This window comes from Ascaphus truei, chromosome 5 (genome assembly GCF_040206685.1).
Source record: "Ascaphus truei isolate aAscTru1 chromosome 5, aAscTru1.hap1, whole genome shotgun sequence".
Taxonomy (NCBI): Eukaryota; Metazoa; Chordata; class Amphibia; order Anura; family Ascaphidae; genus Ascaphus; species Ascaphus truei.
In genome coordinates this window covers 196,645,414-196,669,835 of record NC_134487.1, presented here as the reverse complement: position 1 = coordinate 196,669,835, position 24,422 = coordinate 196,645,414, and the positions used below count along the sequence as shown (strand labels likewise).

The 24,422-nt window shown below is 41.2% G+C and overlaps 1 protein-coding gene across 2 annotated transcripts in view; it reads left to right on the top strand.

Moving 5' to 3' along the window:
* The window catches only part of LOC142495722 (zinc metalloproteinase-disintegrin-like cobrin), a 1,243,131-nt gene extending 1,220,047 nt beyond the window's left edge, over nucleotides 1–23,084 (top strand). For both annotated transcript variants that reach the window (XM_075601588.1, XM_075601589.1), the window contains exons 18-19: nucleotides 18,862–18,931; nucleotides 22,918–23,084. In XM_075601588.1, coding sequence (XP_075457703.1) covers nucleotides 18,862–18,931; nucleotides 22,918–22,979 — 132 coding nt within the window. In that variant the 3' untranslated portion in view covers nucleotides 22,980–23,084. The remainder of the gene's footprint in view (nucleotides 1–18,861; nucleotides 18,932–22,917) is intronic.
* Nucleotides 23,085–24,422: the final 1,338 nt, after the last annotated feature.

Genomic DNA, 24,422 nt, shown 5'->3' with positions numbered 1-24,422 from the left:
GGCAAAAATTTTGCCGGAAAAAAACAAATCGCCAAACGCACGTCGATTAGCCACTTTTCGGCAGTTTCTTAAACGCGCTCAATTCTGGTAGCCCCGATCAGTTTATCGAGGCTGATCGCCACTCTAAAATTGAGAATTCCTCTCCAAATCGCCTCGCCAGAAAAAGTTGTCAAGAAGGTGGTGAGAAGCTGCCAAGAAGCGGTGAGACGGCACTTAGAATAAAAAATGCATTTTTCCTGCATTGGATTGATGCCGGTAGACTCCAGAGCTGATATCAATTAATATCACCACCAGAGAACCCCGGCATGAATCAGATGCATGAAAAATGCATTTACAGGCAACGTCATTACCTTAGCGGCAAACCGCTAAGGCAATGCAAGGGTTAACCACCAGTGCCATGCTTATTGTGGGTAGCGGGGGAAGGTGGTGTTTGGACCTTGGTGGGAGTTTAGGCTTTGCGGGGGGCTCAAAGGGGTGGACTTAACCCCTTCATTACCTCAGTGGTAATATCGCTAAATTAATGAAGGGGTTAACCCTTCCCGCTACCCACCCGGTAGGCCTAAACACCCATCCTTGGGGCTTATTCCCCCTTCACTCACCACCGCTACCCACAATAAACATTACAATATTTAATAAACACCAATACACAACCCACCCACCCTCGGTGCCCCCACATAAAACCATTATTTATTTTTTTATACACAGGATTAATATCAAAGGCCGGCGGGGGTCCTTGGGTGGTCCCCATGGGTCCTTGCTGGCCTGCGGTACTATTAGTGTTGTAAAAATAAATAAATAAGGCCTACATTTCAATAAATATTCCTCCCCCCCCCCTAACACATACATTACAGTAATGTGCAAAAAAACTATTATCCAGATATGGATAATAGATCATTTGCCATGCAGCATAAATAAAGTAAATAAAAACCATTCTACTTACCCCTGCCATTATGAAAGGTGTCATTGCCAGCATACTGCAGTGCCATGCTCTCCGTTGCCAGAAAGAAAACATTCAAAAATACAATCTAATGGTCCCTAACCCTTTAATAATCTTAGCGATTAATAACCACTATAGTAATTAAGGGGTTAACCCTCTGTGATGCTGAGGGGGTAACCAGGACAATAATAAAGGTATTATGCCCGGCTGGTTACCTCTGAGCCATATTGGGGAGTTTGAAGTATGAGCTCTTGAACCCAGTTATGGCATGTGCACTGTAATCTAACCAGTGGAGATTCACAGAATGTGAATTTCAGGGGGGATTTTACGGTAAACGTATTGTCGAATTGTGCCGAGATAGAAGGGGACCAGACTTGCTGGCCACCCCATAAATATATCCGGGATTCGGGTCAGATTCCCGGGACATGTAGGCACAGACATCCGGATCAAATCCTCCCTAGGATGCAGTTACAAAATTCCCCACCAGGTCTCCCTGCTTCAGCACAGACCAGAAAAGTAAACGGGGCATGGGGATAAATCACATCCCGGGTACGTTCAAGGGGTCCCCAGTATAGTAAGGATCCCCTTCAGAATATGCCCCAACCCCCAGAATCAGGTATATGGGTTCGGAATATCTCCCATCAGCAATAAGGTGGCGAGGATGAAAATATTTTCTATGTCCGGCTCCAGTGAAAATATAAGGAGCTGGGAGATTGTGTCTAAGCGTTTTTTGAACCAACTTTTTTGTTAACTTTGCTAACCAGAGCTCTGGGAATGAACGTGCAGATAGTTTCATTAAAACAAAACACAAGAGGGACTTAGAAATAATTTGGATAACGTTTTATTAACCTGATTGTGACGGTGAAGGGGTACCCAGGCCATTAAAAAAAAAGTATTATGCCTGGCTGGGTGCCCCTGAGTCATATTGGGAATGTAGAGTGTCAGCTCTGCAGCCCGGTATTGGCTGCAGTGTTGTAATTGTATTTTAATTGTTTGCTAGGCATAAGGGGACCACATTGTTATCATGAGTTACATTGTATAAGGAATGTATCTGTGTCTGTCCCGCTAAGCATAAAAGAACCACATCATTATCAGGAGTTACATTGTATAAGTAAGGTTTCTGTGTGTGTCCTGCTAGGCATAAGGGGTCCTCATCGTTATCATAGTTATATTGTATCAGTTATGTATCCTGTATGCGCATTGCAAGAGTGTTTCACTGCCAACCGCAAGAAAGAAAAAAAGTTTTTTAAAACACGGCAGCTTGCTGCATCGCATATAAGCAGCAAGCTAACTTTGGATAGGAATGTCCTAGCGCTCTGATTTTCACTATGCAGAGGGCTAGGGGGTAATCATTAACACGGTTATGGTTTCCATATTTTAAACTTTTATAAAAAAGTAATGCATTAAAGTTCCCCTCTTTTGGTGTATTAAAATTATAAGAGCAGGGGCATTTACATTCAAGCAGGTGGAGCAGCAGAAATACTTGTTCACAAGTACAGTGATTCCCAAAGAGAGGGACAACCATTCCGGCCAGTGAGTCATGCATATCTTAAGTCAGGACTTCTAAGACATCATGTTGAGATGACTCCAGAATGTGTAGGAAAGTCTGCACTTAAAAAGGTACCGACATAAAGTGTTAAGTGAAGGGAAGTAAATGTAAACAGGTTTTCCTGCCAGATGTCCGGGGACAGGCAGCCAACATGTCGCCAGGGAAGTGGTCTTGGTTAGGTATGCTAAGCGGCTCAGGTGCGTAGTTGGCCCATGACCATAGTATACCTTGAAGCCTCTGCCCGGCTCCATGAAGTATGTGCGAACCTTGCCAATAGGTGGGATGCATTGTTCCCATGCAGTGATTGGCTGCACATTATACTGATATGACTTTGGTGCTTTTAAAAGTCCATGCAGCCAATCGGGAGTTAGTTCCATTTCCATCATGTAAAGAGGTTCATCTAAGATTCAACATCATTGTAACATCATAACTGTAACAGGGACTTACCCCTGTTAAGAAACTTGCCTCTGATCCAGCAGTTTGATGGTTAATTGCACCCGTATTCAGCCAACTCCACCTGCCTAATCACAGCTCTGTGAATTAGCCTGTTCTGAAACAGAAGAGAGATTCCTGAGCTGACATTTGGAGCTGACACAGGAAAGCAGAGAAGCCTGCACACAGACACTGTCTTGAGCACAAAGGGGTGCTGAGATAAAGACACACAGAGACCTATATTCCTGGACACTGGGGACCCAGGAACCTACCAGAGACTGACATGAAGGGTCACCTGCTTAAAGGTATCGCTTGAGACTTTGGGGAATAGGGTGGTAATGGGATTATCCCTCCAGCCCTGCAGATAGGGACTGGGGTAGTAAGTTAGCCCTTTCCTAGGGATAGGCGTTTGTTGTTTTAGTTGTTTTCATATGTTTGTTGTGCTATTTAAGGAAACAGGCAATAAAGCCTTATTTTAATTTCACCTTAAAACAGTCTCCATTGCATACCTCTGAACACGTCTCTTACATATGGTGTCAGATGTTGGGAAGAGAGGTGGCCCCTGAAGTTCAAAAGGGCCCCAGAGACTGACTGTGAACATTTTTATGCTTTTGCCGGCATAGTTCCTGCAAACAGCCTGAGCAACAAAACACATGCAGCAGTGACCAGATTTAAAGGGCTACACATCCAGGCAGGAAATCTACACTGCACTGAAGAAAGAAACAGTGCCACAGTTGGACTGGGAGGACTGCGACAGACGGTGACCCACACAAGGGACTGATGCTGTGACCAGAGTCTACCCCATCATTGCTGAAAGAAAAGAAAGAAGAAAAAAAACCTGGGAATTTAAAATGGCCACCAGCTGAAGTCAAATGCAGACTCTGCACGGCTTCAACCGTGGTAAGCCCGAGCTTCCCACAAACAGGGGGAATAAAATGTGTTCCTGGTGTAAAGAGCCCAGCCACACGGTGCAGTATCCCTTCAGGCCTTATTCACACGATGAGGATGACCCCAATGTGGCCCCAGAAAAAGGGCAGCAGCCAGAGGACTATTTTTTTAAACGAGACAAGGAAGTGCAGAAGCAAGCAATGCGCTGTGGACCCAAGGAAGGTATAGAAGTTTTACTTGGCAACTGCATATCCAGTATCAATGATGAGAAAGAATTTGTGAACAGAACTGCTGATGTTGTAAAACATACTAAAGTAAAGAATGAGAAAAAGTCTACAGAGACGCCTGTGAGAGCTACAAACTCTAAAAGCAATGTCTGCCCACCTGTATGACTACCACAATTTGGGGTTCTAGCAAATACAGTGAAAACAGCTGCAATAGCGCCTCCTGAGGTAAGGAAGAAAAATACACCTGATAGCCCCAAAATGGAGGACAAGATGTGGTGTTCCTGTAATGTATCCTACCCCACGGAAGAGTGGCCCTTCCGGTCCGATAAGGAGGAAGACATCTCTTACGGGGAACCCGAACTGAGTCACGCCCACAAAACACACCAAGAATGGTGGGGGTGCCTGAACTCGGTACAAACCGAAAAGACCGCACTCTATGATGACGAATGTGATCAGCAGGAGCAAGAGTGGGAACAGCAGATCTCTGAATATTTATGCCACCTAACGCAACTGCAAGGAAAACATGGCGGATACAGTAAAGCTGCTGAAGTTTCAAATAAAGACGGAGACCCCAGTATCCCTGATGGGACAGAGTCGTTCAAAACAAAAAGGCGTAAAAAGAAAAAAGGGTCTTCACTTACCGTGGAAGGAATAGACACATCTGCAGATCCCGCAGAGGAAAAGGGTGTCCGAGATGCCCTGCAGCCTAGAGAAAATTGAAAATTCATTCCGTGGATGACCGAATATCCAGAGGGCCCAAGGCAGAAGTCGTGTACCCCAAAGAATTATCTGTCCGGTGCTAATTGTGAGAAACCCTCAACCAACCATACCAGGAAAGCGGAGCCGGAACAATAAGTGACGATCCCTTTACCAGCCCCGAAGAGGCCCTGAAAATTGCCAGGCGTGACTGTGATCTGCTCTGGGAACAATTGAAACTGGAGAGGGAAGATAATGCTGAGCTACAGAAGATTGTTCTCGCAATGTACTCTGAATCCAGGACCGACTTGGAGGATCTAAGGACATATCTAGATACAGCAAACGCTACTAGTACCGCCATGGATGAAAAACAGAGCAAATCTGATAGACTAATTGCTAATCTGAAGCAGAAATATGAGAAGGCACTGAAGGAGATTACAGTCTTTCAGCAAGAAGTTCGCAAGTGCCATAGAGAGGTGGAAATCTCTCAGAATGAGGTTCACACTCTCCGCATAGATCTGAATGCCTCACAACAGGAGGTCAACAGTGTCCGGACCAAGGTAGACATATCCCAGAAGGAGGTTCATACTCTCCACACAGCACTGGATGCCTCACACCAAGAGATCAGCAGTTGCCGCACAGAACTGGAAGTCTCTAAAAAGAACTTCACAGTCTCACTGAGGAGCTGGACATCTCTCAAAAAACTATCCTGTCTTAATATGGATCTCAAAGTCTCTCAGAGGGAGCTTCAGACCCTGAACCAAGAGATGGAAGTCTCACACCAGGAGACTGTCATTCTCAAAGCAGATGTGCATAAATGTGAGGACTACAAGGAGATCCTGAATATTACAGAGACTGCAAAAAGAGAAAATTTAAGACTGAAAGAAGAAAATTCTGATTTGACAAACCACGTCAATAAAAGAATGAAAAGCTGCACGAGCTTGAAAAAATAAACAAACTTTTGGAAGCTGAAAATTTTAAAGCAGAGCACCGACTGCAGAACCAACTGCAAGGTCAGCGTACGCACCTCCAAAATGCTAAGGAGAAGCAGCGAACTCTGCAGGAAGAGAATCGTCAGGCTGCTAAAGAAAAACAAGTGCTGCAGGAACATCTGATTACTAAGTGTGTCCCCGCAAAGCAGCACAAAAGACTGAAGGCTACCCTGAGCATCACCAGAGCATCGCTAAAGGTCAAGCTTAGAGGCCAGGGGACACGGTACAAGAGGGAGCACAAGAAGGTCCAGAAACTGAGACAAGTAGCTGCGGCCAAAGCAAAGAAATTCACAGTGCTTCAAATTATAATGAAGGAGACGTGGAAACAATCTCAGAGAAAGTACAGTGAGGAGATGAATACCCCGAGAGGAGACTTGCAGGATGCACTCAAGAAACAGGAATCTCTTGCAGATGAGATTACAGTACTACAAGAAAAGGTATTGACCCTGCCCTAGTGTCAGTATCCCACAGCAACTAAAACCCATGAAGACAAGGGTACAGTGAGAGCTGGGAACACCGCTCATCTGAAAAACAAGGTTGCAAAGTTTGGACAACCTTAACAAGCACTAGCTAAACCTTCAGCCACCCAACAGGCAAAAAAAAAGGTGCAGAATCAAAACCAGAAGAATCCTTAGCTGATGAAGCTGAAAAGATAGGACGTTCTCTGGAAGTGGATGTGGAATTGCAACTCAATCCCAAAGAATCTGAACTAGCAACTCCATTGAGTGGCAAAAGTGCAGAAAGACAGCTTCAAGAGCAAAAAACTCAAAGAGCTATTCTTAAACGCACTGCAACTGTCGCCATACAGTCTGCCTACAAAAAGAGGAGCGCCCGACGCATGGGAAATCTCATGACCACGAACTCAGTAAAAAGACTATACTTGGAAAAGTCCACCTCGAGCAACTGAAGAGTGCTGATCTCAAGCACCTTCAGGAGGAGACAAATAAACTGGAGAAGGGCTCCAATCCCATCAGGACTCAGGGTTCTCTTCCTCCATCCACTCTCATTCGAGTCACAGAGATATCCCAAATGAGAGTGGAAGGATGGGCTTCGGCCGTGGTAAGCCCGAGTTTCCCACAAACAGGGGAGGTATGTAACAGGGACTTACCCATGTTAAGAAACTTGCCTCTGATCCAGCAGTGTGCCAGTTAATTGCACACCTGCAATCAGCCAACTCCACCTGCCTAATCACTGCTCTGTGAAATAGCCTTTTCTGAGACAGAAAATGATATTCCTGAGCTGACCTTTGGAGCTGACACAGGAAAGCAGAGAAGCCTGCACACAGACACTGTCTTGAGCATAAAGGGGTGCTGAGATAAAGACACCCAGAGACCTATATTCCTGGACACAGGGGACCCAGGAACCTATCAGAGACTGACATGAAGGGCCACCTGCTTTTAGGTATCGCTTGAGACTTTGGGAAATAGGGTGGTAATGGGATTATCCCTCCAGCCCTGCAGATAGGGACTGGGGTAGTAAGTTAGCCCTTACACAGGGATAGGCGTTTGTTGTTTTTATTGTTTTCATATGTTTGTTGTGCTATTTAAGGAAACAGGCAATAAAGCCTTATTTTAATTTCACCTTAAAACAGTCTCCATTGCGTACTTCTGAACACGTCTCTTACAGTAACCAAGAATTGTATCCTGCTTCAAGTATTCGTAAGGACTAAGGATTTGATAACCAATCCTGTATTGGGAAACGAAAAGATTACCTTCGGCGGAGTAAGAGGGGTTGCGGGAAGCGCCACTAGCCAAAGACTGTTTCGCGACTCTGTTTTGCGCACCAACCCCGCTCCTGGGAATTGGTGCCTAGAGACTTTATTTCGGTGAAGTTCATTCCGAGAACATTTTATTTTGTTTTGCCCCGTCCCAGTAAGTGTTATTTCGTAGTGTTTCGTAGATCAAGCTGTGTATGTTCATTTTGTAAATAAATCACAATTTATTTTATCTCTCGCTTTGCTCAATCAAAGGCTCCGAGTAATTAGGTATTAAAAGCATTGGTCTCCCGGTTATCTATAGGACTTGTAATTATTTTGTGTTTCTGTGCTATATCAACTAGGAAAGGTTAGTTTTTTAGCCCAGAGCCCCAGTAAGTGTGTTTTCCTCTGTATAATTGTAATCCACTGTATGTATGCCTGTTTCAATTGAATACATTACAATTTGTTTAACTTATTGGTTTCGCTCAATGAATGATCCCGGTTTAAAGGTGTATTTGCCTGGTCTCCCGTGACACCCATCCTCCCCCACTACTCACCCGGAGGCCTAACCACCCACCCCAGACCCTCTATACCCACACTGTACCCATTGAATGGTATAGTAGTACATCATACCCATATCATATGGGCATGAAAAGCTACTAAACCACTGCCAAACAAGCAATTACCTAAATAAAACCACTAGCCAATCAATTAAAGAAATAAAACCACTATGCATTCAATAAAATAATTAAAAATACAAGGCAATCAATTACATAAATCATACCACTAGCCAAACAATACATTTAATACGCAAAAGCAGTAACCAACAGAACAATTAATTCGTACAACCACTAAGCAACATATAAAAAAACAAGTAGCCACCAAAATACATCATTAAATAAAATCACTAACCAATCTGTAAAAAATAAATAAACAAGCCATCACAATTCAAATCAATTTAATCTAAACAATACACAGAAATAGAGAATATAATAGCCAATAGAAGAAATGCATTTGGCCAAAAATGCATTGGCTGCCACTTGTATTAATCTGTACCCTAAACAGGCACAGATTAATACATTAGCAGTCAATGGGCAATAAAAAACATTAAAATAAAATCCAATCAAAAAACCTGTAAAAAATAAAAGTACATACATTCCCTATTTATCTTACGTTTAGAAGCGTTGGCCTTAGAATCCTGGGGAATCAGCACGCTCTTGTACCGTGACGTCATGAAACTCAATCCAACGCCATCCACCGTGAAGATCCAGAACAAGTAACCAAATTCTTCAATATTTAATCTTCTCTCATCTTCTTCTTTCTTGATCTGCGATTATTTCTTTATTTTCTTTATCTTCTGTCTTTATCTTCTGCATTCATCTGTTAATCCAATAACCCCATGTTAAATCCACGATGTTGACCCATTGGCTTCTTGAGCTCAAATGAGACATGGTTTTCACCGCCAATCAGATGGCGTGTGAACCATTTGCCGCCCAAATGTGACATCACAGGCTATACTTAAGGTCATGATGTCTCATTTGAACTCAAGAAACTGACACGTCAACATCGTGGATTTAACATGGGGTTATTGGATTAACAGATAAAGACAGAATATAAAGAAAATAAAGCAATAATCACAGATCAAGAACGAAGAAGATGAGAGAAGATTAAAGAAAGAAGAATTTGTTTTCACAGATCAAGAACGAAGAAGATGAGAGAAGATTAAAGAAAGAAGAATTTGTTTACCTATCCTGGATATTAATGGTGGATGACGTTGGATTGAGTTTCATGTTTAACGGTACGAGAGCTTGCTGATTCCCCAGGATTCAGAGGCCCAACGCTGCTAAAGGTAAGATAAATATTGAGTGTACAGAGGCGACCAACTTTATTCTAACTCGGCTAGCTCCGCGAATTTCAGAATATCCCGGTGATGTGCGGTTTTGTATCGTTTTCGCCCGGGGTGAATTGCGTTATTTTCGTAGCTGTGATTTAAGCATTTTATTCCCGCTGTCTGCAATACTGCAATGCCGTGTAAAAACTCATGGGGGCGTTTGCGAGCTGTTGTCTTTGAAGCCGAGAAGCCGTCCCCTGGCGAGATGTGTTTGCAGCAGAGAGAGATCTGCTGCTCTCTCTGCGCAAACATCGGCACATTAAAAATTATTTAAAATACATTTTTATTCATAGTGTAGATGTGCAGGGGGTCTCCGGAGCTGAACCGCATTGGTTTCAGGTCCGGGGACCCCCTACTTCCCGAGATACAGGCCCCTTTATGAGGTGCCGGTATCCCTCTGCATTTAAAGGTCCCGATCACGTGACCGCGGAATGTAAACAAAGCAGAGGGATAATGGCACCCCATAAAGGGGCCTGTCTCTCGGGAAGCAGGGGGTCCCCGGACCTAAAACCAAAGCGGTTCCGCTCCGGAGACCCTCTGCACATCTACACTATGAGTAAAACACCCATATCAATAAAGACTCGTTCCTTACCTTTGCGGCTAGGTGCTATGTAACAAAGCAGCATGAATGTCTTTTTAATAATATTGTACAGTGCGCAGGGGGTTCCCTGAGCCACAAATCAAAGCTCAGGGGATCCCCTGCTCCTGCACAATATTATTAAAATACAGAAATGCTGCTTCATTACCATAGCTGATAGCCGCTAAGGCAATGAAGGTGTTAACCCACTGTGTCCGCTTTATTGTGGGTAGCGGGGGTGGGTGAAGGGGGTATTTGGCCCTTGGTGTGAGTTTAGGACTTGCGGGGGGGGGTTGCGGGTGCACTTAACCCCTTCACGACCGTAGCAGTTAATACCGCTACGGTCATGAAGGGGTTAACCCCTCCCGCTACCCCCCGCAAGCCCTAAACAACCACCATTGGGGATAATACCCCCTTCACCCACCCCCGCTACCCACAATAAAAAAAAATCACACTTTGCTTGCTGCAACTATTGGGGTTTGTGGTAGAACTTATAGTACATTGCATGAACTGTGCTGATGGTGCACAATAGACTAAATGTATGTTATAAAAACTGCTCTCCCTATGGGTTTTTTCTATCATTCAACTAATGTGGTCATCTAAGTAAAATTAACACCTTTAAATCCTTTTCTAACGGCTCTGAACATGAAATCAAACATCATATTATTTGTCTTAGTACATACATTATATATCTTATTTCCTGTCGTTGCGGCCTACAGTATGTGGGCCGCACGTCTAGGACGATTAGTACTAGATTTCTCGAGCATCGTAGAAATGTCAAACATGGCCTTCAGTCGCACTGTCTATCACGACATTTTGATACTATGAATAATAAGGATCCCTGCTCTCTGTCCATCTTTGGTATCGAGGCCATCTCACCTTCCCTTTCGGAGGGTGATAGGTTCAAAAAATTGTGTGTCAGGGAGACCTACTGGATATATGTACTTGGTACATTGGTTCCGGGGGGTCTCAATGACACAATAGATATCAGTACAGTAGTCTAGTTACATCATTTTGTCTACTGTGAGGTTTGGTGCCTAGCAGGGAGGTCTGGGTTGAACGATTTATTTCGTTCCCTCCGTGTGGGCGCCATTACACCACAGTGGCTCAGTATTTTTACATTTATATACCAAATCATTTGTTCATTCTTAACTTTGCCTAATCTACATCATTTATATGGGTAAAATTGACTTTGCTTGCGTGACCACCATTGGTCCAGTATCCTTCATTGTTCACACATTTTTTATTACATTTATATCTTTATTTTCATTTTTATTTTTATTTTTATTTGCCACTTTTATGTACATTTTTTCATTTTTATTTATATTTTCAACTTCATTCATACATTTTTTATTTCTCATTCATATACCTCTTTTTCTTCCCCTGTCTCCTTTCCCTCTTTACATATATATATTTTTTATATATTTTTTTAATTATTTTTTTTTAATATATATTTTTATATTAAATTTATTACACATTTTCAGCTTTTTTGTTAGCTCCTTTGTCTTATTTTTTGCACCTGGGTCCCTCTGAGTCTCTATAATACCTATTTTATCTCCTTCTACATTTAGTGGTTATTCAGCTATCTCTTTATACTTAGGGTATTGTTTACCATGTATTGACATCTGTTTCTTGTATTATATGTATTATATATATGTTACTATGCAAGTTATCTACCAATGACATTCTACTTAATTTTTTTGGTTAACCATTTTGGTTAACTTGTGTGCTTAATTTTTGTTTTACAATTGTGATATATAATTAATGCACTAGTTGAAGCGCTTAATACTATATGTAATAATATATTTGGTCCTTAGGATTAAAATTGTGAATCCGTATCTATGTGTGCTTTGGCATATATGGGGGTTAATCCAACCCTATTACTCATCATGTGTATCTCATTACTAATCCTCTGTCTTCTACTGTATGCTCTGATTGGTCTTATGTACTATATAACTGTGTTTAATGCCTATGCTATTACCTCCTGATGAAGTCTCGTTCGAGACGAAACGCGTAGAGATTGCTGTGGAGCCTACTGTCCAGTTTGTATATTTTATACTGACACTCATCTGCATATATTGTACTTTTGCTGCGTTGCTAGCATTTTGCTACCAGCCATTCAGACATTCAAGTTCCTGTTTACACTGTGAACTCTCTCCGGCTGAAACCTCGCTGACGTCATCGAGCTCAAGCGAGATTTGATTCAGTGTATGCTCTGTGTAGCGCCGGAGCAAGGGGAAGGCGGCGTCCCTCGTGGCTTTCGGTCCCTGCTGGGACATAGAGGGGCTATTGTGGACATCACACCGAAGTCCTCCTCTTTGGGTTCCTGCGTCTGAACGGGCTGAGTTGTACTCAAAAATGCATTTTATTCAGCTCTGTTTGTGAGTGTGTATTTTTATCCCTTATTCCATAAATTTATTGTTATACAATTTTACGCTATGAGTGCGCCTGTTTTTTCTGTGTTTTTATATATATATATATATATACAGATATGCATCTCATCCCAGCCTCTGTCTAAAAGCTGTTTTAAAACAGCATGCATTGGCTTGAGGATTGGCTTGTGTAATACGAGCTTGAGACAAAAGGTTGCAATGAGTGCTCATTTGCATGTAATTTCCCAGAATCCCTTGCTGCAGTGGAAGCGCTGTATGCTGGGTGACAATGGGGAAAGACAGGGTTGCAGACCTGTCTAAGACATGCAAATGAACATACAGTAATATTTACAGTTGCTTTATGCTTTACTGTGGAGGGTTTTTGTCACTTTTTTTTACCCACCATAACCTTAATGACAGTATATATATATATATATATATATATATATATATATATATATATATATATATATATATATATATATATATATATATATATATATATATATATATATCTAGTGCAGAATAAATGAGTTCTTCAGTATTAGGTGATACCTTTTTTATTGGACTAACAATTTATGTCATAGGACCTATATAATACTGAAGAACTCATTTATTCTGCACTATCGCAACTGGACTAACACGGCTATTTTCTGCTTTATATATATATATATATATAGTGTGTGTGTGTTGGGGCTGGTAATTAGCTTAGCTATCCACCCAGTTAGAGAGGGCTGGACTACATGTGTAGATATTTTCCAAAGTGGAGTAGGCTTTTCTTTTGCTTATTTTGAATGTGTTTGCTGTGTTAAAGGAACAGGCGCAATAAATCCTAATTTTAGTTTCACTTTAAACGGTCTCCATTGCGTACCTCTGTACACATCTCTTACAAGTTGCTATTAACCGCTACGTTGATTAAGGGGTTAGGGGCCATTAGATTGTATTTTTTAATGTATTCTTTCTGGCAATGGAGGACATACGTAGCCCTGCAGTATGCTGAGGAGGACGCCCTTCCTAATGGCAGGGGTAAGTAGAACAGTTTTTACTTACTTTATTTATGCTACCTGGCTAATGTTTTGTTTAATAATGGACACATGATCTGTTATCCATATATGGATAATAGTTATTTTGCACATTACTGTACTTACATAGTTACAGTACATAGTTATATAGTTGATGAGGTTGAAAAATAGTAAATGCTAAATTTAGATAACATATACTTTATCCTATATCTATACTTCCTTATTGATCCAGAGGAAGGCAAATTAAAACCCCGGTGTCATATCATCCAATGATATCTCATAAGGGGAAATATAAATTCCTTCAGGACTCCAAGAATTGGCAATCAGATTATTCTCTGGATCAACATTCTTCCCATGTTTACTTATTTGGTATATCCTTGTATACCTTTCCTATCTAAAAATGATATCCAACCTTTTTTTTTAACAAATCTACTGTATCTGCCATCACAGTCTCCATGGGTAATGAATTCCACATTGTAACTGCTCTTAATGTATAAAACCCTTTCCTTTGTTGCTGGTGAAATCTCCTTTCCTCCAACCTTAAGGAATGCCCCGAGTCAATTGTACTGCCTTTGGGATGAATAGTTCTTTTGAATGCTCCCTGTAATGTACCCGAATATATTTGGATATACTTATCATATCCCTTCTTTGATGCCTCTTATCTAATGTAAATAAATCTAATTTAGCAAGCCTCTCCTCATGTTAGATTGTCCATCCCCTTTATTAATTTGGTGGTTCTTCTCTGCCCTCTCTAGTTCCATAATGTCTTTTCTAAGGAGTGGTGCCCAAAATTGTACTCCATATTCAAGATGTGGTCTTACTAATGCTTTTTAAAGGGGCATAATTATGTTTACTTCCCTTCCATCCATTGCCCGTTTAATGCAAGATAAAATCTTGTTTGCCTTTGCAGCTACTGCATGACTTTGGGCACGATTGCTAAGCCTGTTGTCTACAAGCACTCCTAAATCCTTCTCCATCAAGGATTCCCCCAATTTATCCCCATTTAAATTGTATGTTGCTTGTCTACTCTTGCTTCCCAAATGCATAACCTTACATAAACATAACATAAACACAAACATAAACATACATAATCTGTATTAAACCTCATCTGCCATTTACCAAGTTTCCAGTCTCTCCAAGTCCTTCTGGAGAGAATTTACATCCTGCTCTGATTCTACTACCTTAACCAATTTAGTATAATCAAGGTCATTAATTAACAAGATTAAAATCAGGGGTCCCAGTACCGATCCCTGTAGTACTCCATTCACGACCTTAGCCCAGCCTGAAAAAGTTCCATTCATGACAACCCTCTGTTGTCTATCCTTCAACCAGTTTTCAATCCAGGTGCATATATTTTTACTGAGTCCAATTTGCTTTATTTTGTACACCAATCTCGTGTAGAACCATACCAAAAGCCTTTATAAAATCTAAGTAGACCACATCAACTGCATTACCCTGGTCTAAATTCCTACTTACCTCCTCAAAGAAAAAAATAAGGTTAGTTTGGCATGATCTATCCTTCATAAATCCATGCTGAATATTACTGTCGCGGCCCCGCCCTATCCTCCGACTTACCCGGAAAAATGCGGTCATGTTATCCGACGCTCACGGGCCTTCTCCGTGCGGCCCGAAATCAGATGATAGCGTTAATAGCACTAGACAATGGAAGCGCTTAGCGCTAAACAATAGCAATGCCCGCAGGCGCACAAAACAGCTGAAAACGGCCCGCATCATCCCGCGATTTGCCCGCGATTTTTAAAATCGCGGGGAAAAGTCCACAGGAGAATAAAGGCGACCGCCACTGTACTAATAATTTTGTTTTCATTAGGTATTCCTGAATATTATCCCGTATTAAACCTTCATGTAGTTTCCCCACTATTGATGTCAGGCTTATAGGTCTGTAATTTCCTGGTTGTGATCTAGCTCCCTTTTTAAATATAGGCACCGCATCTACTTTATGCCAATCTTGCGGTACTGAGCCTGTGGAAATGGATTCCCTGAATATTAAATGTAATGGTTTGGCTATTACTGAACTTAACTTCTTGAGAACGCTTGGATGTATGCCATTGGGCCAGGTGCCTTGGTTAATTTTTTACAGCTATGAACTTCTTCCTCAGTTAACCAATTGTTTATTAATATGGAGATTGTGGCTTCCTCCTGCGGCACTACAATTGACACTGATTCTTCCCTGATAAACACAGAGGCAACGTATTTGTTTAAACCCTCTGCTTTTTCCTTATCTCCAATAATCTGCCTCCCCATCTCACACTGAAAGGGTCCTATATTTTCTTTTCTCGTTTTTTTTGTTATTAAGGTACTTAAAGAACTTTTTAGAGTTGATCTTACTTTCTATTGCAATCCTTTTTTAATTTTCCATTTTAACTAATTTGATTGCCCTTTTGCAATTTTTGTTACATTCCTTATAATTCTGATATGATGCCTCCGTCCCTTCTGACATAAGAATCTAAACGCCTGCCTCATCTTTTCCATTTCATCCCCTACCTGTTTATTTAGCCACATTGGTTTGACTTATTTCTTTTATACTTATTACCCAAGGGTAAACAGTGATGAGTGTGCTTTTCTAACAATGTTTTAAAGACTGCCCATTTATCTTCTACATTTATCCCTGCAAAAACACCATCTCAATGTATTACTTGTAGATTAGTCCTCCATTTATTAAAATCTGCCTTTCTAAAGTTTAAGGTCTTTGTTGGACCCAAGTAATCTGTTTTTTGATAATTTATTTCAAATGAGACCATGTTATGATCATGTTACCCAAATGTTCCAGGACTTGAATATTTGTTATTACTTCTACATTGATAAAATCTAGTATTGCCCCTCTCCTGGTTGGTCCCTCAATAATTTGGGTCATATAATTGTCTTTAAGCACCCCTAAAAACCTATTTCCTTTTGTTGTAATGCTAATCTCATTGCCCCAGTCTATGTCTGGATAATTAAAATCATCCACTATGCAAACAACCTAGTTTTGATGCCTTCTCCATTTGCAAAAGTATTTTAGCTTCCTCAATCTCACAGATATTTGGTGGTTTAGAGCATATCCTTACAAACATGTTCTTTATACTTTTACATGCACTGCTAATTTCTACCCGCATGGTCTCTACATTTTCATCATTCCCTTCATAAACATCTTCCCTTACAATAGATTTTAGATACGGTTTAACACAAGCATACTCCCCTCATGAAATCCCTCTCCTGGCTTCTGATCAAATCCCGCATCTCACACTCCATTCTTCTCCTCACTTTTAAAGCTTTACATTCTTCTGCCCCTCCTCACATCTCATCCCTAATTTCTCGGTATGCACCATCCAGACTCTTGCGTTCTTCTCAAGGATGTCTTCTTTCTACCCCGTTTGTATCTAAAGCCCTCTCCCGCCTTAAACCTTTTTCACTGACTGCCCCACACCTCTGGAATGCCCTTCCCCTCAGTACCCGACTAGCACCCTCTCTATCCACCTTTAAGACCCACCTTAAGACACACTTGCTTAAAGAAGCATATGAATAGCACTGTGGATATTCTAAACACGATACATAATGCTTGGCCCCCTGCAGACGCACTTACCAGAACTCCCTCCTACTGTCTCTGTACGTTCTCCCTACCTACCAATTAGACTGTAAGCTCCTCGGGGCAGGGACTCCTCTTCCGAAATGTTACTTTTATGTCTAAAGCACTTATTCCCATGATCTGTTATTTATATTATCTGTTATTTATTTGATTACCACATGTATTACTACTGTGAAGCGCTATGTACACTAATGGCGCTATATAAATAAAGACATACAATACATACAATACAATACTCCACCTTCGCTTCTACACTGGCGACACACTTTATTCGAGCTCGGCTAGTCCCACGAATTCGGGTATACCCGGGTGTATTGAGGTTTGTGACTGTTTTCTGCCCGAGTGCATTGGGTTATTTTCCAGGCAGGGATTGAAGCATTTTATTCCCGCTGGCTGCAATACTGCACAGTATATATATATATACTGCATTACAATTCATGAATTTATGCCATCTGGTAGACACGCGAAGCATTGCTGCTTATTAAATCCTAATCATTATCATTTAACAGATCAGCCGCCCGTCAGCCAGGCATGAACCCAGACTGGGAAGGCAAATGCAACGGGGCTTGTCAGAGGTGAGGAGCAGCGCATTCCAGGTATCTGCCAGGTACATACTGGGTATTTGCTCGAATAAAGTGTGTCGGTGCAGTATTTGCACGATCCTTCCGAAAAAGGGAATAACCCTCTAAATTAACTGCCCAGTCATGAGTTTCATCCCACTAAGTTTCAGTAACACCTATGATATTGTACTGCTCTCTTGTAGCTATTAATTCAAGCTCCCTCATTTTATCTGTCAGGCTTCTTGCATTAGCAAGCATGCATTTAATTTTTTTTCAGCCTGTACTATTATCTTCTCCTTCCTTTCTGCGCCAACATGGCTTAGTCTTTAGAAGTTTTCTGTATTTGCTATGATGGTCTCGCTGCTTGTCAAACTCGCACTCGCACCCCATTCTACCTCCATAACCCCTTGTTTCCTCATCTATTCTACTTTGTTCATTATCTGTTTAATTCCCCTCCTCTCCATCCTAGTTTAAAATCTCCTCCAACCTTTTTAACATTCTCCCCCCTGTATGTGAGGGGGGGGGAGAGGTGTATTTATTGAAATGTAGGCCATCCTAATTTTTTTTTACAACACAAATGGTACCGCTGGCCAGCGGGGACCCCCACCGGCCTATGTAATCAATAGTGTTTTCAAATAAATAAATAAATAATGGTTTTATGTGGGGGCACGAGGTTGGTTGTGTATTGGTGCTTACTACATATTTAAATTTTTTTACTAATGAAGATGAGCAGAGGGGTTTCCGGAGCAGAACCGCGTTCATTTGAGGTCCGGGGACCCCCTGCTTCCTGAGATACAGGCCCTGTTATGGGGTGCCGGTATCACCAATGCATGTAAATATCCCGCGTCACGTTCAATGCATTGGCGATACCGGCACCCCATAACGGGGCCTGTATCTCGGGAAGCGATAATTCCACTGACCTGAAATCAATGCGGTTCTGCTCCAGAGAAGCATTTTCTACATTAATAATAAAATTTAAATTATTATTTTTTTATTTCGGCTGTGATTTGAGACAGAGGCGTCTCTCTCTCTCTCTGCAGCAGAATCAACTCGCCAGGTAAGCCCTTTTCGGAGAGCAGATCATCTCTTCGCCTGCTACTCGCCATTTGTTCAAATGTTGCTACTGTATCACTGATATTCGGGCCTTTCTGCGTACCGTGATGCTTAGTGCATAGGCCCCAATGTCTTATCACAAATGAGATTAGGCAATGATAGTAAAAACGTATCAAAGCATTCGTTTACTATTCGAGACATGAAATGTTTATAAAGTTATTTTTAAATTCTTATACTTGTTCGATATTTTTAAGAGATGATATCACCTACATAGAAGAACCCATTACACTGACTGTATGTCACATTGGCCCCTTTACCCATTCTGTGTATATTGGGTGAGTTTCTCAGCTGTGGACGAATAATGATAGTCACTTCTTTCCTTCCAGACTTGTGACCATCAGCTGCAGTGTCAATGTGAGGAGGGCTGGGTGCCCCCTGAATGTGAAAAGACTTCAGGTGAGTGCATAAGGGTGGGGGATACATTGGGTGAGATCCTGATACATACTGTAGAAGAAAATGGTGGAGGTGGGTGGGCACTTGTCTTAGTTCTCAATGTTAGCCAGTCTTATCATTATGCAGAATCGGTGAGAAACTAGAACCACCAAAGTAGTCAATAGAAGAATAAAGTCTGCCTCACACAGGGAAATTTCATAGGCTTCAAAAAGACATTATGGGCCTCATTCAGAAAGCCTCGATAAGGCCCTTATCGAGCACTTATCGAGCAAAATGGCTACTCGTATTCAGAAAGCCTCGATAAGTGCTCGATAACAGCCTGTATCGACGCAAAATTTTATCACACCAACAGAAATTCACCAATTGAGCGGCGATCAGCCGCTTATCGACCCTTTTCGGGAGGATCATAAACTCGCGCAATTCAGATACCCGCGAGTCGGCTGCCGCGGCCTATCGCAGCCCTAAAAGGCGATCTTCTCCCCAAATCCAATTCACCTCAAACTTTAGGTAAAAATGTGGGGAGATGGCCTCGATGAGCTGCGATGTGTCGGGACTTAGAAAAAATCATGCCCTTTTCCTGCCTCGGATTGATGCTGGGGGTCTCCGGAGCTGATAGGCATTAATTGCAGCTCCAGACCCCCCCGGCATGCATCCGATGCAGGAAAAATGCATTTACAGCAACTTCATTACCTTAGCGGCTAACCGCTAAGGTAATGAAGGGGTTAAACACCTGTGCCAGGCTTACTGTAAAGACATACAATAAAATACAATACTGTGGCTAGCGAGGGTGGGTGAAGGGGGGTTTTGCCCCCTAGTGGCTGTTTAGGCCTTGCTGGAGGGTTGCGGGGGGACTTAAACCCTTCATTAACTTAGCGGTTAATACCGCTAAGGCAATAAAGGGGTTAACCCAACCGCTACCCACCCGCAAGGTCTAGACACCCATCCTTAGGGCTAATACCCCCTTCACCCATCCATGAAGCCTAAGCACCCACCCCAGACTGACTATACCCACTCTATACCCATTGAGTAGTATAGTGGTACATCATACCCATATAATAATAATATGGACAAGATAAGCCTCTATAGAACACAATTGGCACCCTAATTACAATACATTAATACACTAGACACACAATAATAAAACCTAACTAAACGCCAAAAAACCACAATTCACTAAATAGAAACAGTAGCCAGCTAATCCAATCAATACAAGCAATAACAACATCAACAATGAATTAATTAAACCATTAACCAATCAAAACAATTAATTCCTACACCAACTCAAAATGAATAGTAACTCTAACCAATCCAAACAATGAATTACTACAACATTAATGAATTTAAACAGTAAAATACAAAGAAAGAAATTCTAACAATATCTGAACTAACCATAAAACACATTAGCTAACATAATATAACATTAACTACAAACAAACACCAATCACAAACCTTTTATTACATTAAGCATGAACAAACAAACAATGACATCCACATAATAAACTGAAATGAAAAAAAGCAACAGCAATACCAAGCGAGAAATGCCCCCCAAATATTGGCATAATAATGTATTAATCTGTACCCTAAAGAGGTACAGATTAATATATTATCTGTCAATGTGCCTCCCCCCAAAAAATAAAAAAACACATCCAAAGAATAAACCTGTAAAAAGAGACATTTACAGACATTCAATATATTACTTACCATTAGAAGCGGTGGCCCTCCGACTCCCGGGGAAACAGGAAGCTCACGTACCTTGGAGGCCTCCAACAGCATCCGATGCCATCCGCCATGAAGATCCGGATCAGGTACCCCAATCTTCTTTTTTCTTTCTTTAATCACCTTCTTCTATCTTCATCTGTAACCATTTCTTGATCTTCTTTATCTTCTTTCTTCATCTGTCAATCCAAAATACCCCATGTTAAATCCCAACCGATGTTGTCTCGTCGTCTTCTTGGGCTCAAATGAGGCGTCACGGCCTTAAATAGGGCTTGTGATGTCACATTTAGCCTCAAAATGGTTAACAGCCACCTGATTGGCTGTTAAAACCATGTTCCGACTTTAATTTTTTTTTTTTGACATGACGTCACTTAAAGGGAATGATGCCAGCCAATCAGAACGGCTGTGCTTCATTTGCCTTTAAGATGACGTCACGAAGCCAGCGTCACATGGTATTTCAGCCAATCAGATCGTGGGAACCAATTCCACACTCTGATTGGCTGAAATACCTTGTGACACAGTGGCCATCTTGGATTTAGTGACGTAATCTTAAAGGCAAATTAAGCACAGCCATTCTGATTGGCTGGCGTCATTCCCTTTAACATGACGTCACAAAATCCAAGATGGCCGGTGTCACAAGGTGTTTGAGCCAATCACAGTGTGGAATTTGTTCCCACGATCTGATTGGCTGAAATACCATGTGACGCCGGCTTCGTGACGTCATCTTAAAGGCAAATGAAGCACAGCCATTTTGATTGTCTGGCATCATTCCCTTTAAGTGACGTCATGTCAAAAAAATAAAAATAAAGTCGGAACATGATTTTAACAGCTAATCAGGTGGCTGTTAACCATTTTGAGGCTAAATGTGACGTCACAAGCCTTATTTAAGGCCGTGACGCCTCATTTGAGCCCAAGAAGCCGACGAGACAACATCGGTTGGGATTTACCATGGGGTTTTTTTGATTGACAGATGAAGAAAGAAGATAAAGAAGATCAAGAAATGGTTACAGATGAAGATAGAAGAAGGTGATTAAAGAAAGAAAAAAGAAGATTGGGGTACCTGATCCGGATCTTCATGGCGGATGGCATCGGATGCTGTTGGAGGGCTTCAAGGTACGTGAGCTTCCTGTTACCCCGTAAGTAATATATTCTATGTTTGTAAATGTCTCTTTTTACATGTTTATTTTTGGATGTGTTTTTTGATTTTTTTGGGGAGGCACATTGACTGATAATATATTAATCTGTTCCACTTCAGGGTACAGATTAATACATTATTATGCCAATATTTGGGGGGCACTATACTACTCAATGGGTATAAGGTGGGTATAGTCAGTCAGGGGTGGGTGCTTAGGCCTCCCGGGTTTGTATCGTGTCAGGGTGGGTTAACCCCTTAATGAGTATAGCGGTTAGTAACCTCTAAGGTGATTAAGGGGTTAGGGGCCATTAGAATGTATTTATTATGGATATACTGTATATGCTTTCTTGCTACGGAGGACAGAGGGACCTGCTGTTGTGGTAAGTATAACTGTATTTATTTACTTTATTTTTATATTCTAATGCAGTGTTTAATAATGGGCAAATAATATATTATCCCTGTCTGGATAATAGTTATTTTGCCCATTACTGTACTGTATGGCTTTGGACTGAGGGGGGTGGGGGGGGGGCGTGCATAAATGTTTATTACAATATTTATTAATATACATTTCTTTCATAGTGTAGATGTGCAGGGGGTCTCCGGAGCTGAACCACGTTGGTTTTATGTCCGGGGACCCCCTGCTTCCCGAGATACAGGCACCTTTATGGGGTGCCGGTATCCCTCTGCATTGAAATTTCCCGCGTCACGTGACCGGGACATTTCCTTGCATAGAAGATATCGGCACCCCATAAATATGCCTGTAACTCGGGATGCAGGGGGTCCCCGGACATAAAACTAACGTGGTTCAGCTCCGGAGACCCCCTGCACCTCTACACTATGAAAGAAATATATATTTAACTAAATAATTTTCGGGCGACATTTCAGCTGTGAGAGGCGGCTCTCTCAGAGCCGCTCTATCTGCAGCAGAAATGAATCGCCGGTTTAGGCCTTTTCAGAGGCTCGATGCTCTCGCTGGCAGCAACTCGACCGTTTTGGGAATGTTGCTATCACTGGTAATCGTGCCTTTCTGAATACCGTGATAGCAACACCCAAAAAAGCGTCATTTTAAAAGCCCTGGCGATAATTTTTATCAACCCTCTCTGAATGAAGCCCTATGAGTTTTTTGTTTTTTTTGCAGACATGAAGCACAACATTTCGGGACAAACAATACCTTCATCAGGAAAAATAGTGACAAAGTAAAGACAACGCCAATATACTGTATACCTTAGAAATGCATAACCCCTGACCTTGCCGATTTGTTCCACCATCGTGAAAGCAATGATATAATTGTGATTAAAAATAGTATGCACTGTATTGAAATACGTGTAAATAAAAGTTATTTGCATTACCTTTGATTACAGTAGAATATGTTTGTTTTCATAGTGAGCATTTTATTCTTTGTATTCAAAGTTAATATTTGTCATTCCTAATCTTAAAAATGAAAAATTGGGGGGAGGGGGGGAGGGGGGAGGGGAGGAAGAAAAACAGGATAGTCACTCAATGGCACAAAAGTGAACATAATTCACATAATTGTAACAATTAAGGAAATATCTGAATATGGCTTAATACACCTAAAGCGGGTACTATAGGCAGTTATAGATAGTGATGAAATGCCCTAGCAGTACTTCATATTTTAGAGCTGATATGTAGTGGCTTTAAAAAGTGAGCCCTCAATATTCCTAAATCTAACCAATGAATAAAGAGGCAGAGTAGAGGCACCAAATAAAAAAAGGGGATGGATATTCTGATTTATGCAGAGATGCATGGTAAATTAGATTTGTTTACATTAGAAAAGAGGCTTCTAAGAGTGGATATAAAAACTATATATAAATATATTCAGGGACAATACAAAGAACTTTCAAAAGAACTATTCATCACAAGGGCAGTACAAACGACACAGGGTCATCCCGTAAGGTTTGAGGAAAAGAGATTTGGCAGCAACAAAGGAAGAAGTCGCTATAGTAAGGGCAGTAAAAATGTGGAATTCATTTCCCATGGGAGACTGTAATGGCAGATACAACAGATATGTTCAAAAAAAGTTTGGACATCTTTTTAAAAAGGAAAGGTAGACAGGGAAATAAGTAAACATTGGAAGGATGTTGATCCAGGGAGTAATCTGATTGCCAATATTTGGAGACAGGAAGGAATTTATGTGTTCCCTTAAGAAAAATTATTAGTGTAGATGATATTTCACTGGAGTTTTTTGCTTACCTTCCTCTGGATCAATACACCGCAAATACAAAAATAGAATAAGTATCTGTTGTCTAAATTTAGCATAAGTTGAAATGATGGACATATGTATTTTTTCAACCTCGTCTACTATTTAACTATGTAACTGAAACAATGTATATATAATCTACTGTATGCCACGACCCCAAAAACAAATCTGAAACAATGCAGAATATACAGTGTATACACAATATACACAATTGTAGCAATAGATGGGGGACATACAGTATTTTCAAGTTTAAGATATCTGAGGCTTATTGATAGAGGGGCAGGGGATATATCTTATGTCAAGACAATGAAGGGTAAAGGGGAATATATAGAGTATTCAAATCAAGAAATGCAGCGATGTCACGGTAGACCAGTACTTATTAACACTTTTATATTTTTGGGATTTTGGATTGAACACAACAAGGA